Below are 15,704 nucleotides of genomic sequence, written 5' to 3'. Positions count from 1 at the left end.
GCTCACTGAACATGTTACCTAGTGCGGTGACGAAACATTTGAAAATGAATCTTCCAGCTCAGTGAGCAAACCTATATCCAGAACTATGGTTTAACTTAAATTTTAACTTCTACAAAGACAGCTTTCTGGCAACACTAACATATTTCTTCACAGTCATTGTCTAATGCAATCAAAATGTTGTACTGATCATCCCAGAGAGTTTAATAAATACAGAAATGAAATTACTGTTTTTATACGGTATTTCTTCAAGTACAGACTCATGAAATAAAAAAATGTTTTCAATACTCAAACCCATATAAAACCACTGAATAAAATCAATATTTTATAAACTTGTTATCCTACTGAAAGTTAAAAATCACACAACACCAGGTTATCATCCAACGGGTTTATTTGGAAGCACCAGCTTTCTGACAATTGCCTGATGAAGGAGCACCGCACCGAAAGCTAGTCCTTCCAAATAAACCTGTTGGATTATAACCTGGTGGATGTGATGTTTAACTTTGTCCACCACAGTCCAACACTGGCATCTCCAAATCATCTGACTGAAAGTCCACTCAATAATTAATTCTTTTTCCAATATGGAGCATTTTTTCAGTTGAGTGCTGAGGTATTAAATGAATCTCAAAGAAACTAAATCAACTGGCACAAACAAACAAGCAAAGAAAGTGATTCAACTCAAGTAAAAATCATAATGAAATCATATTAACAACAGAGGTTGCAGACATGGAGGATTTTCATCCACTTCTTCCTAACATCTCTATAGTAAAGGCCCAAGACCTTTAGCCATTCTTAAAACAAAGTAGAAAAGGGATTATAAAGGGATTATAAATTACATTAGATTTAAAGAAATCCTGCAAAAGCTACAAAATCACCTACAGTTAAGCCAAAATGCCCTGGGTCAGGTTTGTTTTAAGACAAGGCAGTTTTAAATAGAAACAATGACAGGACACATCTCATTCTTATAATTTAGTGATTCCTTTTCTCATTATAATAATATTAGATTACCATAATCTACCAAATGCACATTCAATTTGAGAACCAATAACCTAATTTGGACAGGAGAGGAAAACAAATGCAAATATTTATCTTTAAGCAATGTTTTTATTTAGGGTCAGGGATATTCCAAGATGACATAGTGGAGGTCTAAAATGTGAACCAGGTTCAACTTTGCAATCCTTTAGCAAAGGCTAGTAAGGCCACACAAATCTCCAATTGGTCTGGCTTAATAAGCCAGATAGAATGATAAATACAATAGTTGATATTCTGATACAAGACCACTGAGCTTTCTGTAATTGAATGTTGTCAGTTCATGATGCTTACTTTGAGAAAGTGAGGGTCATGATAGACAAGCAAGAACATGGTCAGTGCTCTCTGCTGATGAGCTGTGGAGTTCTGGTGGTTAAGTACCAGCATTTTCTCAGAAAGATACGAGTGTCAAAAACCTTGGCACTTGCTTGCTTCAGCTCTCTTCACACGAGATGTTGGATAAAATTGTATGCACTGAATATTTAGCAGAGAAATTAACCTGGTATAACTTTTTCAAAAACTTGATTTGGACAAATTGTTTCCTTTTAAAACTAATTTTTACGTAAAATGACATTTCAAAACATAAAAAGTAGCATTTGCAAAGAATAAAGAGAAACAATTCTCCAGCATCAATAGTTAAAAGTGATATGCAGTTGACGCCTAAATAAGGTAAAGTAGACCTAAGTGCAAAAAGCAGCAAGGGCTTATGCCCGATTTTCCTGCTCCTCACATGCTGCCTGACCTGCTGTGCTTTCCCAGCAACACACACAACTCTGATCTCCAGTATCTGCAGACCTCACTGTCTTCGAAGTGCAAAAAGCCATAATTACATATTTAGAGGTTGAATTGAGATATTTCTTGTGATCTAGTCATATCCTTTTAGTTTATTTTCAGAAATCATTAATTACTATTCCAATTTTACCTCTCGCCTTTCTATTTCCTTTCTTCTCTCTTCCTCTCTTTGTCGTTCGAATTCTCGTTGTTTCTCCAGTTGCTTTTCGAGCTCCATCTGCCTTTTCCTTTCTTGTTCTTGCCGCTCCCGCTCTTTCCGTTCCTGCTCTGCACGTTCCAGTTGGGCAAGGCGCTCCTGCTCCTTTCGCTGTTGTTCCAGAAGAACTTGCCGTCGCTTTTCCAGTTCAAGATTCCCCCGCTCAAAATTCTCACGTTTCTTATCCTCAAATGTCACTGCAAACAGTTTGAGGGAAGGAAAAATTTAAGCAATTAAAGAAAATCATGCCACTCCAGTAGAAATAGAATTAGAATCATGGAAGCCCTACAGTGCAGATAGAGGCCATTCAGCCCAACAAGTCTGCACCAACCCTCCAAACAGCATCCCTCCCAAACACACACCCCCACCCTCTCCATGTAACCATTAAAACTAATTCCTAACCCATATCAATCATGGCTAATCTTTCTACCCTGCACATCCCTCGACACTAAAGACAATTCAGAACTTAGAATCCCTTCTAGGATACAAGCCCTTCAGCCCAACAAGTCCACACCGACCCTCCAAAGAGTAACCCACCCAGACCCATTCCCCTATTATCCTATATTTACCCCTGACTAATGCACCTAACCTATACATTCCCTGAACACTATGAACAATTTAGCTTGGCCAATTCACCTAACCTGCACATCTTTGGATTGGAGGAGGAAACTGGAGCAGTCGGAGAAAACCCACGCGGACAAGCTCCAAACAGGTGCCCGAGGTTGGAATCTAACCTGTGAAACAGCAGGGCCAACCACTGCACCATCATGCCACCCACCACCATTTAGTATGGCCAATCCACCCTAACCTCCACATCTTTAGATTGTGGGAGGAAACCGGAGTATCCAGAGGAAACCCACATAGGTAAACTTCGGTTTCTAACTGCAACTATACTAGCTAAAAGTACCACAGCTCAATAATGTCCCAGTTATCTTAATTGCCCCATAAATTTTCAATTCCCTCCCATTTCTTTAAATGGAAACTATTCTATTGTTGCAATAAGTTTTGAACAAATATTCATTTAATACTTCGACTTCTGCAATTCTTGAAGTTATTGCTTTTCCCAGTTTAAAACAAAATCTTACACCATTCAAATCAACAGCATTGCTGCATGTTTGAGTGGAATAGATAGACAAAGATATTGTATTTGCATTTCTCCAGTCATGCGGCACTATAGTGAATCATTACATTCACAAAGGTTTAATATTCTTCTGACAATTAGAAGCCCAACAATACTCAGTTCTTCAAACCAAGGTGTTATTGAAATGTTAAGCTCAACATCTCCTAGCTTTTATATTTTATACAAGAAACCTGGATCCATTAGGTTTGTTTTATTCCGTAACCAATCCTAATGAGCCCAAGGTCATGGCTCTTATGTCCTAGGAATCTGTACACGTTAAAATAAAAACAACCATCGCATATTAATGCTGATGTCTAATAACTTTATTTAATGCATTCTTTTCGCTCATCAATGTCCCTCTGCAACTTCCTTTGAGCGGAAGTGACTCTGAATTGAGTCACGCAGTTGTCAACTTCAAAATCCGAAAAACAGCCCTCAATTCCTTCTTTTCATTTCCTCAAACCAATTTAACATAGGTCCATTTCATTGAGTTCGCCAATTGTGAGGACACGGCTCATGATTATCCATGGAATAAAACAGACCTCCATTAATTCGCCATTGCAACACTCATCCACACCACTTCCTTTCAGAGAAGCGAAGAATTTTCCAACTAACTAAGAGTAATAGAGATGTACAGCATGGAAATAGACACTTCGGTCCAACCCGTCCATGCTGACCAGATATCCCAACCCAATCCATCTCCAACTGCAAGCACCCGGCCCATATCTCTCCAAGCCCTTCCTATTCACATACCCATCCAAATGCCTCTTAAACGTTGCAATTGTACTAGCCGCCACCACTTCCTCTGGCAGCTCACTCCATACATGTACTACCCTCTGCGTGAAAATGTTGCCCCTCAGGTCTCTTTCATATCTTTCCCCCCTCACCCTAAACCTATGCCCTCTAGTTCTGGACTCCCCGAACCCAGGGAAAAGACTTTGTCTATTTATCTTATCCATGCCCCTCAATTTTCTAAACCTCTATAAGGTCACCTCTCAGCCTCCGACGCTCCAGGGAAAACAGCCCCAGCCTGTTCAGCCTCTCCCTATAGCTCAAATCCTCCAACCCTGGCAAAATCCTTGTAAATCTTTTCTGAACCCTTGCAAGTTTCACAACATCTTTCTGATAGGCAGGAGACCAGACTTGCACACAACATCCCAACAGTGGCCTAACCAATGTCCTGTACAGCCGCAACATGATCTCCCAACTCGTGTACTCAATACTCTGACCAATAAAGGAAAGCATACCAAACGCCATCTTCACTATCCTATCTACCTTGCGACTCCACTTTCATGGAGCTATGAACCTGTACTCCAAGGTCTCTTTGTTCAGCAACACTCCCTAGGACCTTACCATTAAGTGTATAAGTCCTGCTAAGGTATGCTTTCCCAAAATGCAGCACCTCACATTTATCTGAATTAAACTCCATCTGCCACTTCTCAGCTCATTGGCCCATCTAGTCAAGATCCTGTTATAATGTGAGGTAACCTTCTTTACTGTCCACTACACCTCCAATTTTGGTGTCATCAGCAAACTTACTAACTGTACCTCTTATTCTCGCATCCAAATCATTTATGTAAATTACAAAAAGTAGAGAACCCAGCACCGATCCTTGTGGCATTCCACTGGTCACAGGCCTCCAATCTGAAAAACAACCCTCCACCACCACCCTTTGTCTTCTACCTTGGAGTCAGTTCTGTATCGAGTTCTCCCTGTATTCAGTGAGATCTAACCTTGCTAACCAGTCTCCCATGGGGAACCTTGTCGAACGTCTTACTGAAGTCCATATAGATCACATCTACTACTCTGCCCTCAATCCTCTTTGTTACTTCTTCAAAAAATTCAATCAAGTTGTGAGACATGATTTCCCACACACACAAAGCCATGTTGACTATCCCTAATCAGTCTTTGCCTTTCCAAATACATGTACATCCTGTCCCTCAGGATTCCCTCCAACAACTTGCCCACCACCGATGTCAGGCTCACTGGTCTATAGTTTCCTGGCTTGTCCTTACTACCCTGCTTAAAAAATGGCACCACGTTCGCCAACCTCCAGTATTCCAGCACCTCACCTGTGACTATCAATGATACAAATACCTCAGCAAGAGGCCCAGCAATCACTTCTCTAGCTTCCCACAGGGTTCTCGGGTAGACCTGGTCAGGTCCTGGGGAGTTATCCACCTTTACGCATTTAAAGACATCCAGCACTTCCTCCTCTGTAATATGGACATTTTGCAAGATGTCACCATCTATTTCGCTACTTCCTATACCTTCCATTTCCTTTTCCACAGTAAATAACGTTGCAAAATACTCATTTAGTATCTCCCCCATTTTCTGCGGCTCCACACAAAGGCCACCTTGCTGATCTTTGAGGGGCCCTATTCTGTCCCTCGTTACCCTTTTGTCCTTAATGTAATTGTAAAGACCCTTTGGATTCTCCTTAATTCTATTTGCCAAAGCTATCTCATGCCCCCTTTTTGCCCTCCTGATTTCCCTATTAAGTATAATCCTATACCTTTATACTCTTCTAAGGATTCACTCGATCTGTCCTGTCTATACCATACATATGCTTCCTTCTTTTTCTTAACCAAACCCTCAATTTCTTTAGTCATCCAGCATTCCCGATACCTACCAGCCTTTCCTTTCACCTTAACAGGAATATACTTACTCTGGATTCTTGTTGTTATCTCATTTCTGACGACTTCCCATTTTCCAGCCATCCCTTTGCCTACGAACATCTGCTCCCAATCACCTTTTGTAAGTTCTTGCCTAATGCCGTCAAAATTGGCCTTTCTCCAATTCAGAACTCAACTTTTAGATCTGGTCTATTCTTTTCCATCACTATTTTAAAACGAACAGAATTATGGTCGCTGGCCCCAAAGTGCTCCCCCACTAACACCTCAGTCACCTGCCCTGCCTTATTTCCCAAGAGTAGGTCAAGTTTTGCACCTTCTCTAGTAGGTACATCCACATACTGAATCAGAAAATTGTCTTGTACACACTTAAATTCGTCTCCATCTGAACCCTTAACAGTATGGCAGTCCCAGTCTATGTTTGGAAAGTTAAAATCCCCGACCATAACCACCCTATTATTTTTACAGATAGTTGAGATCTCCTTACAAGTTTGTTTCTCAATTTCCCTCGGACTATTAGGGGGTCTATAATACAATCCCAATAAGGTGATCATCCCTTTCTTATTTCTCAGTTCCACCCAAATAACTTCCCTGCATGTATTTCGGGAACATCCTCCCTCAGTACAGCTGTAATACTATCCCTTATCAAAAACTACACTCCCCCTCCTCTCTTGCCTCCCTTTCTGTCCTTCCTGTAGCATTTGTATCCTGGAACATTAAGCTGCCAGTCCTGCCCATCCCTGAGCCATGTTTCTATAATTGCTATAATATCCCAGTCCAATGTTCCTAACCATGCCCTGAATTCATCTGCCTTCCCTGTTAGACCCCTTGCATTGAAATAAATGCAGTTTAACTTATTAGTGCTACCTTGTCCCTGCCTACCCTGACTGTTTGACTCCCTTCTGTTCTCAACTGTACCAGTCTCAGATTGATCTCTTTCCTCACTATCTCCCTGGGTACCAACCCCCCCCCACCGCACCCCACCCCCAACGTTACCAGTTTAAATCCTCTTGAGCAGCTCTAGCAAATTTCCCTGCCAGTATATTAGTCCCCTTCCAATTTAGGTGCAGACCGTTGATATTTTATGTATTTACTTATTTATATTCTGAAGACCAGTTTTTACTTCCTTTCAATACAATACTAAAATCATTTGCTCCACCTAGTGCTTGGCAGAGCTCAATACAACTCGAGCACGAAAGATTTCAAACGAGGAAAACGAAGCTCCACTTCAACCAATCCAAATTGAGGAAACAAAATACCTCTCAACCGGTTCAAACAAAAATCATGGGTGAATGGCTTTTACTGGAAATAGAGGCAAGGTTACTTCACACTGAAAATACTTCCCCACTGTAATTTACCAGGCAATTTCTTTTCAGTTTCTTCGTCTTGTGGTTCTTCAGGTAACCGTTGATCAATACTCATTGAGCTTCCAGTAGACATTCCACTACCAGACCTGGCTCTTCTGCAATATTCAAATAGAACTGTTGGACTGTAACATCTAAGTGATTTCAAAGTAAGGAGTTAAAATGCAAATCATCGTACATTGTAATTACAAAAAAAAGCACTCCACTTAAGAAATCTCACTAAGTTAATCACATTGATTTGGTCATTCAATTTTTCCTGAATGAAGCCAAACTGTTTTAGACAAACATTTTCTTGTCTACTCTACAGCAAAATGCAGTGTTTTCAACATAATTCAGATATCAGATGTAGCCTGGCAATTCAAATTAACTTTATCCTGTTTTCATTATGCTATGTGCAGCTGCGGCTCAGTTGGTAGCACTCTTGCCTTTCAATCAAAGCACTGGGTTCAAGTACTGACTCCAGGGCCTTGGGAACAAGAAAAAGGCCATGCCTTATGGATGAATTGCCACAACAAAGAGGAACTGGCTTTTGGAAGGTCGTTCAAACTCAAAACCCCGTTTTCTCCCCCAGATGAGCATGAGAAAAAAAAGGCACTATTCCAAACAGGAGTTATCCCTGGCGCTCCGGCCAGCGGTTATCCTTCAAACAACATCATAAAATCAAAATGCTATTTGTTAGAACTTTGTGCATTCAAATCAACTGCCACATTTCCTAGATACAACAGTGTGTACTCTTCAAAAATGTGACTTCATCGGTTATAAAGTATTGAGATGTCGGGTAGTCATGTGAAGCATTACAAAAATGAAAATCTTTCTTTCAAACTGATCCATCAACTCAAGGTCAGGCCTTCCTCATAGGGAACACCACCACAGTCAATTCACCTGTGCTCGCTTTCATGCCATCAATTGCTCAACATTCACTGGTATTAAGACCAGTAAAGCAGGTTTATTTTCCTACCTTGTAAATTGGATAAAATCTTTTGTGGTAATCCATGTGGTACAATAATCACATATCGCATAACACTATTCAATTCACCATTTATGACTGCCCCAACTACTTTGTATGAAATTTGAAAAGTAACTGCAATATTCAAGTTCAGAAATACTTCTGCATTGCAGCCAGTAAAAGTTGGTCATGTTTACTTACTACAAATGTCAATTTACATATGGCAAATTTCCTTTCAAAGTTAAATCTGAACCATAAACTTAGCATATGAATTAGTCTAGAACTGTTTTGTTGTTTATAGAAAGTAAGTCCTTTCATAAAAAAATTCAACAAAACAACAGTATTTATCACATTACAAACATTGGATAAATTGCACAATCTACACCCTACTTACCTGAACGTTGGTGGAATCAGGTCTCGAGTCAGTACAGGAGGCAATGGCTGTCCTGACATCGCCATATCAATTAAATGCATAGCCAGAATGAATTCCTCCGCTGTAAGCTTTCCATCTTGATCTATGTCAGAAAGATTCCTGTATAGATTTGAGAGATTGGTTCAAGGTTGTCTTAAAGAAATAAAAATATTGCTCAAACATATTAAGTATAACCGGAAACCTTTTTGTGACCTGATGTACATACTTCAATTGAAACATTTTCTGTAGTTTTTCCCTACCAACTCTTGATCTCCATATAATAACATTTATCCCAAAGTTTTTACCTCTCTCAAGCCAGGGTGATAATGTACATAAAACAGAGCCAGGAATTCTTTCATCAGGTTTTCTTCCTCATAGGAATACTGCTAAATACTGCCCACATTCCATAATTAGTAAACAAAATTCTGACTTTTGGTCAAACACATTCAAAGGCATAATTCTGTCCACATTGATGTCTCATTCTAATTTACGTGTTTCCATTTGTTCTCATCACATTATGCAGTGAACAGCGACAAAAAAACAAAACAAATGGCACCACAAATACAAACGCTGGTCATTATCTCGGTGCAGCAAAAAGACACAGTACAATTCCCTCTCCTGTATCTCAACATACTCTTCAACTCCAAATGTGCAACACTAAAAATAATATGTTCTTCGATTAAACCAATTTTTCCACTAAAGGCTCAAACAAAAAATTGAAACTACTCAAACAAGTTTTACTTGTGATCATTATTCCCACAAAAAGAACATTTTTCCCATCATACTTGGCTAGATTTGAATGTAAGTCACAAAACTGATGATCAAGGCCTAACCCTCTGCACCACAGATGAATGTTTGGTTTGAAGGAGAATAAAACATGCTAATTGTCTAAATGTTTGCCAGAGTGACAGACTACATAAATTCGAGTTTTGTGAAGTATCCAAAACTAGTTCCAAATGGAAGCGAGCACTTGAAGGCTCGCTTATCTCATTCCTGAGATGAATGACTCACTTCATGAAGAAAGTTTGAAAAGGTTCGACCTATATGCATTGCAATTTAGAACAGCCAGGTGATCTTATTCAAAGACAAGATCCTGAGGGGACGAGAAAGGGTGAATACGAAGAGGCTATGTCCTTTTGTTGGGGAGACTAATGAGGAGATATGGGCTAAAAAAAGAAACTTCTTAAAAAGGTGAAGAAAAGGAGATTTTTTTTCCTCTGAGGGTTATTAAAGTTGAAATTCTCTTCAACAGAACACAGGAATTTATTCACGACCAAATTAGATGAGATTTCAAAGACAAGGGAGTCAAGGTTTACAGTGATTTAAGTGGAGTCCAAAATGCAATTAGATCAGCCATCATTTTAATGAATAGAGTTGGAACACGTTCAAAAGGGCCAAGTGTCCTACTTGTGCTCTGTTCTACGGAAGGGAAGGAGTGGAAATTTATAGCATTATTCATCTTGCTACTACAAAGTACAGCAAAAACCTGTACATATTTTACTGAGCAGTTATTGACAGGTAGTACACCTATAAAACACTACGGTTGTGTTCTTGTATCGCCCCACATTGTGGAAAAATTGCTTTTGATAAACAGGGCTTCAAGTGTTGGCGATGTAGTCACATTACAGCCAAGAGACATTTTAAAAAGTTCACACTTTAGAAACAGTGTCCCCAATTCAGCAATCATGTTAGAGCGAAATCACCTCAACTAAACGGACAATATAACAGAACGACCTGTACTGAGGATAAAACGAAGGGGAGAAAATGTGGTGAAAGGAGCAAAAAAGTGATCCTGCTGTTAAAATAATTTGTCCCATGTTTTGATCACAAAACCAAGAAGCTAAAACATCAATCATACCTTTGAAAAATAGATTGTTCAAACTTTTATGACAGATTTTAGGCAATGACTTGTTTGAAAGTGATTTGTTAGAAATATACTTACCATATAGACGCCAATTGAGCTTGTGGTAAACTGGATTGCATTAAGATGGTTCTTGCCTGTGGGCCTGTAAAATGAAAACTTTCCATTCAGTATTGTTCAATGTATTGCCAAATTTCTTTTGTATGTCTGCTCATTCCTGCAATTCCCGAGTTTCTGGACAGAAAGAGGGATAATTTCACAAAGGTCAGGATTTCCACCTTCTCCGATAAAGTTAGGACTAACATTTCACAGAGTGAGAGAAAATAGGTAAATTGACAATACTCTCTCAAGAAAAAAGTAACTGAATCATGTCTGCAATTTTTAGGCATAACTATTGCTTCTCATGATCTTAAGCACAGGACAGACATTGAGACCAATAAAACAAAAACTAATGAAAGGTCAGAGAGAAAACAATGAACAGTGGAATGAACAGGAAAAAAAAAAGAGCATTTGAGGTCAGAGAAAAAAAATACAGCCAATTACATGTTCACTCAAGTTAACGTCATGCATTGTTAAAATGTAGTGGCGAGTAAAAGGGCATCTTTGAGTTTGAGGATTCAGCGTTTCCTCCAATGCTTCTTGCACTTAACTATTCAAGACAATTTTTGATAGCTGGAAAACCACAAAAATATTTCAGCTGGTTAAAGGGAGAAGCTTGAAACAGGATTGAAGTGCAGATACAATCAGAATGTGCAATCAATAGCAATCAGTTGTTTAAAAAAAAAGCTAATTTGAAACAGTGGAGAGTTTACTGCTGCAAAATATTCTGCTATGTCGGAACATGGAAATCCTCATCGAAAACTTTCAGGAATTAAAAAACCCAAATGGCAAGTAGAGATTACATTCTCTGAACTGCATCTCCTGATGATCCTGACCACTCCCATCATGAACCACATTACTCCAGGATGTAACAGCAACAGTTTACACCTACAACTTATTCAGTTGAGGAAGACAGTGCATGAAAAAGCACAAACTTAAATCATAAATTTAACTTCTAAGTGAGAGACACACACATCCATCCTGTGTCTTTAGCAGTCATTCCAAGGTGAAAGCCAAAATAAATTACAGGCATGAAGCTCCAGTCAAACTTTTAAGTCGATTTGCGGTCGCAAATGTCCAGAGGGCAGTTGCAAGCTTTCCTTGTTTTCTCAAAAAAAAGTATGTGACCATTTTATAATGAATTCATGTAAATGAAATATGGTTAGTACATTTGCAGACGACACAAAAATAGGTGGTGCAGAGGAAGTGAAGAAGGTTATCTCACTACTATGGGACCTCGATCAGATGGGCCAATGGGCAAAGAAATGACAGATGGAATTGAATTTTGATAAACGCGAGGTGCTGCATTTTGGCAAGGCAAACCAGGGCAGGACCGGTGTTGGACCTGACAAAGCAGCAGCACTCCGAAAGCTTGTACTTCCAAATAAACCTGATGGACTATAACCTGGTGTTGTGCAATTTTTAATCTTGTAATAACAGGCAACATCCCATTTGTCTTTGTGGTTACATGTTGTACCTGCATTCTAACATTTTATGACTCATGCACTTGAACATCTGAATTGTACAAATTGTTGAAGTAATAAGCTGTTTCTTCCACCTACCAAAATGAACATTTTTATATTTCTTCATGTTGTACTCCAGGTTTTCCCCAACCTGTCTGCATACTTATACAACTTTCTTATATCTTACACCAACATATTTTGCTATCTTGGTGTGTCATCTGTCAGTATGGTGACCATGCCTTTGTAGTCCTCATCACATTTTTGGATCATTGCAATCTCTTTTGGGGTAGAAGTGACCTGTACAAGAAGGATGGATTGCACCTGAATTGTTAAGGGACTAATATCCTGGCAGGAATAGTTGAGCTGCTCGAGAGGATTTAAACTGGTAAAGCGCAGGGGTGGGACCAGGATGATACTGAGGAAAGAGATCAATCTGAGACTGGTACAGTTGAAAAAAGAAGCAAGTCACAGACAGTGCAGGCAGGAACAAAGTAGGACTGATAAATTAAACTGCACTTACTTCAATTCAAGAGGCTTAACAGGGAAGGCAGGTGAACTCAAGGCATGGTTGGGAACATGGTACTGGGATATCATAGCAATTACAGAAATGTGGCTCAGGGATGGACAGGACTGGCAGCTTAATGTTCCAGGATACAAAAAAGTTATAGGAAGGATAGAAAGGGAGGCAAGAGAGGAGGGGGAGTAGAGTTTTTGATAAGGGATAGCATTACAGTTGTACTGAGGGAGGAAATTCCCAGAACTACATCCAGGGAAGTTATTTGGGTCGAACTGAGAAATTAGAAAGGGATGATCACCTTATTGGGGTTGTATTATAGACCCCTTAGCCGTCAGTGGGAAATCTGGAAACAAATTTGTAAGGAGATTTCAGTTATCTGTAAGAATAATAGGGTGGTTATGGTAGGGGATTTTAACTTTCCAAACATAGACTGGGACTGCCATAGTGTTAAGGGTTTAGATGGAGAGGAATTTGTTAAGAGTGTACAAGAAAATTTTTTGAGTCAATGTGTGGATGTACCTACTAGCGAAGACGCAAAATTTGACCTACACTTAGGAAAGAAGGCAGGGCAGGTGACTGAGGTGTCAGTGAGGGAGCACTTTGGGGCCAGCAACCATAATTCTATTATACTTAAAATAGTGATGGAAAAGGATAGACCAGATCTAACAGTTGAAGTTCTGAATTGAAGGAAAGCTAATTTTGATGACATTCGGCAAGAACTTTCAAAAGCTGATTGGGTGCAGATGTTCGCAGGTAAAGGGATGGCTGGAATTTGGGAAGCCTTCAGAAATGAGATAACGAGAGCCCAGTGACAGTATATTCCTGTTTGGGTGAAAGAAAAGTCTGGTAGGTATAGGGAATGCTGGATGACGAGAGAAATTGAGTGTTTGATGAAGAAAAAGAAGGAAGCATATGTCACGTATAGACAGGATGGATTGAATGAATTCTTACAAGAGTATAAAGGCATTCAGAGTATACCTAAGAGGGAAATCAAGAGGGCAAAAAGAGGACATGAGATAGCTTTGGCAAATAGGGTTAAGGAGAATCTAAAGGGTTTTTAGAAATACGTTAAGGACAAAAGGGTAACTAGGGAGAGAATAGGGCACCTAAAAGATCAATAAGGCGGCGTCTGTGTGGAGCCGCAGGAAATGGGGGAGATACTAAACGAGTATTTTACATCAGTGTTTACTGGGGAAAAGGACATGGAAGATACAGAATGTGGGGAAATAGATGGAGATACCTTGAAAAATGTCCATACTACAGAGGAGGAAGTGGTGGATGTCTTGAAATGCATAAAACGGAATAAATCCCCAGGACATGATCAGGTGTAACCTAGAACTCTGTGGTAAAGTAGGGAAGTGATTGCTGGGCCTCTTGCTGAGATATTTGTATCGATAGTCACAGGTGAGATGCCAGAAGACTGGAGATTGGTTAACATGGTGCCACTATTTAAGAAAGGTGGTAAGGACAAGCCAGGAAACTACAGACCAGTGAGCCTGACGTCACTGGTGGGTAAATTGTTGGGGGGAATCCTGAGGGACACGATTTACACCTACTTGGAAAGGCAAGGCAAGGGATAGTCAATATGGCTTTGTGCTGGGGAAATCATGTCTCACAAACTTGATTGAGTTTTTTGAAAATGTAACAAAGAGTATTGATGGATGGCAGAACGGCGGGCATGATCCATATGGACTTCAGTAAGGCATTCGACAAGGTTCCCCATGGGAGGCTTGTTAGCAAAGTTAGATCTCATTGAATACAGGGAGAACTAGCCATTTGGATACACTACTGGCTCAAAAGGTAGAAGACAGAGGGAGATGGTGAAGGGCTGTTTTTTCGAATCGAGACCTGTGACCAGTGGCGTGCCACAAGGATCGGTGCTGGGTCCACTACTTTTCATCATATATACATATATATATAATGATTTGGATGTGAGCATAGGAAATATAGTTAGCAAGTTTGCAGATGACACCAAAATTAGCAGTGTAATGGACAGTGAAGGCTACCTCAGATTACACCAGGATCTTGATCAGACGGGCCAATGGGCTGAGGAGTACCAGATGGAGTTTAATTTAGATCAATGCAAAGTGCTGATTTTGGGAAAGCAAATCTTATACACTTAGTGGTAAGGTCCTAGGGAGTGTTGCTGAACAAAGAGACCTTGGATTTCAGGTTCATAGTTCCTTGAAAGTGGAGTCACAGGTAGATAGGATAGTGAAGGCGGCATTTGATATGCTTTCCTTCATTGGTCAGAGTATTGGGTACAGGAGTTGGGAGGTCATGTTGCACCTGTACAGGACATTGGTTATGCCACTTTTGAAATGCTGCATGCAATTCTGGTCTCCTTTCTATAGGAAGGATGTTGTGAAACTTGAACGGGTTCAGAAAAGATTTACAAGAATGTTGCCAGGGTTGGAAGATTTGAGCTGTAGCGGGGAGGCTGAATAGGCTGGTGCTGTTTTCCCTGGACCGTTGAAGGCTGAGGGGTGACCTCATAGATGTTTACAAAATCATGCAGGGCATGGATAGGATAAATGGAAATGGTTAAAAAGTTCCCAGAAGAATATAGACAGGTTAAGTGAGTGGACAAAACTTGCAGATAATATATGATGTGGGGAAACGCGAGGTTAAACACTTTGGCAAGAAGACGAGCGGAATATCATCTATTTAGAGGGAGCAAGTCTGCAGAAAGCTTCAGAACAGCAGGATTTGGGAGTCTTTGTCCACGAACCATAATGAGCTAGCATCCATGTTCAGTGGATAATAGAGAAGACATATGGTGGCCTTAATTTCACTGGAATTTCAAAGGAGAAAAGGCAACTTTATTGAAACATATTAGCTTCTTCAGGGATCTAAGTGTGACAATGCCATCACTTTTAAAAGATTATTTCTGCCAGGGCTTTTTTTGAAGGGAGGTTGTGGAGGCTACTGGAACCGACCTAAGACAATAAGTTAAGAGGCTACCATGTTTTTCTTTAAAACAAACAGGTCTAACAACAGAAGGGGATTGACAAGTTCTCCCAGATCAGGCTTTCTCGTTTTATTTAAAGCAATAGGGTGGCACAGTGGCTCAGTGGTTAGCACTGCTGCCTCACAACACCAGGGACCCGGTTTCGATTCCAGCATCTGACAACTATCTGCGTGGAATTAGCACATTTTCCCTGCGTCTGCGTGGGTTTTCTTTAGGTGCTCTGGTTTCATCCCACAGTCCAAAAGATGTGCAGGTTAGGTGAATTGGCTGTGCTGAATTGTCCATACTATTCAGAGAAATGTAG

General features: G+C 40.1%; 1 protein-coding gene across 6 annotated transcripts in view; it reads right to left on the bottom strand.

The window, feature by feature from the left end:
* itsn1 (intersectin 1 (SH3 domain protein)) overlaps positions 1 to 15,704 on the bottom strand; it is a 205,996-nt gene that overhangs the window by 107,722 nt on the left and 82,570 nt on the right. For 4 of the 6 annotated variants that reach the window (XM_087992545.1, XM_087992541.1, XM_087992543.1 and 1 more), the window contains exons 9-12: positions 10,432 to 10,495; positions 8,472 to 8,609; positions 7,126 to 7,265; positions 1,949 to 2,211 (exon numbers count right to left, since the gene is read on the bottom strand). In XM_087992545.1, the coding sequence (XP_087848671.1) occupies positions 1,949 to 2,211; positions 7,126 to 7,265; positions 8,472 to 8,609; positions 10,432 to 10,495 (605 nt within the window). The remainder of the gene's footprint in view (positions 1 to 1,948; positions 2,212 to 7,125; positions 7,266 to 8,471; positions 8,610 to 10,431; positions 10,496 to 15,704) is intronic. The other 2 variants (XM_043701257.2, XM_087992544.1) reach the window with 1 other exon arrangement.

Source organism: Chiloscyllium plagiosum, unplaced genomic scaffold (genome assembly GCF_037043375.1).
Source record: "Chiloscyllium plagiosum isolate Xiang-an unplaced genomic scaffold, Cpla_swu_hap1 HiC_scaffold_12, whole genome shotgun sequence".
NCBI classification, from domain to species: domain Eukaryota; kingdom Metazoa; phylum Chordata; class Chondrichthyes; order Orectolobiformes; family Hemiscylliidae; genus Chiloscyllium; species Chiloscyllium plagiosum.
Note: the sequence above shows the minus strand (reverse complement) of the source record. Positions and strands in the feature narration are given on the sequence as shown.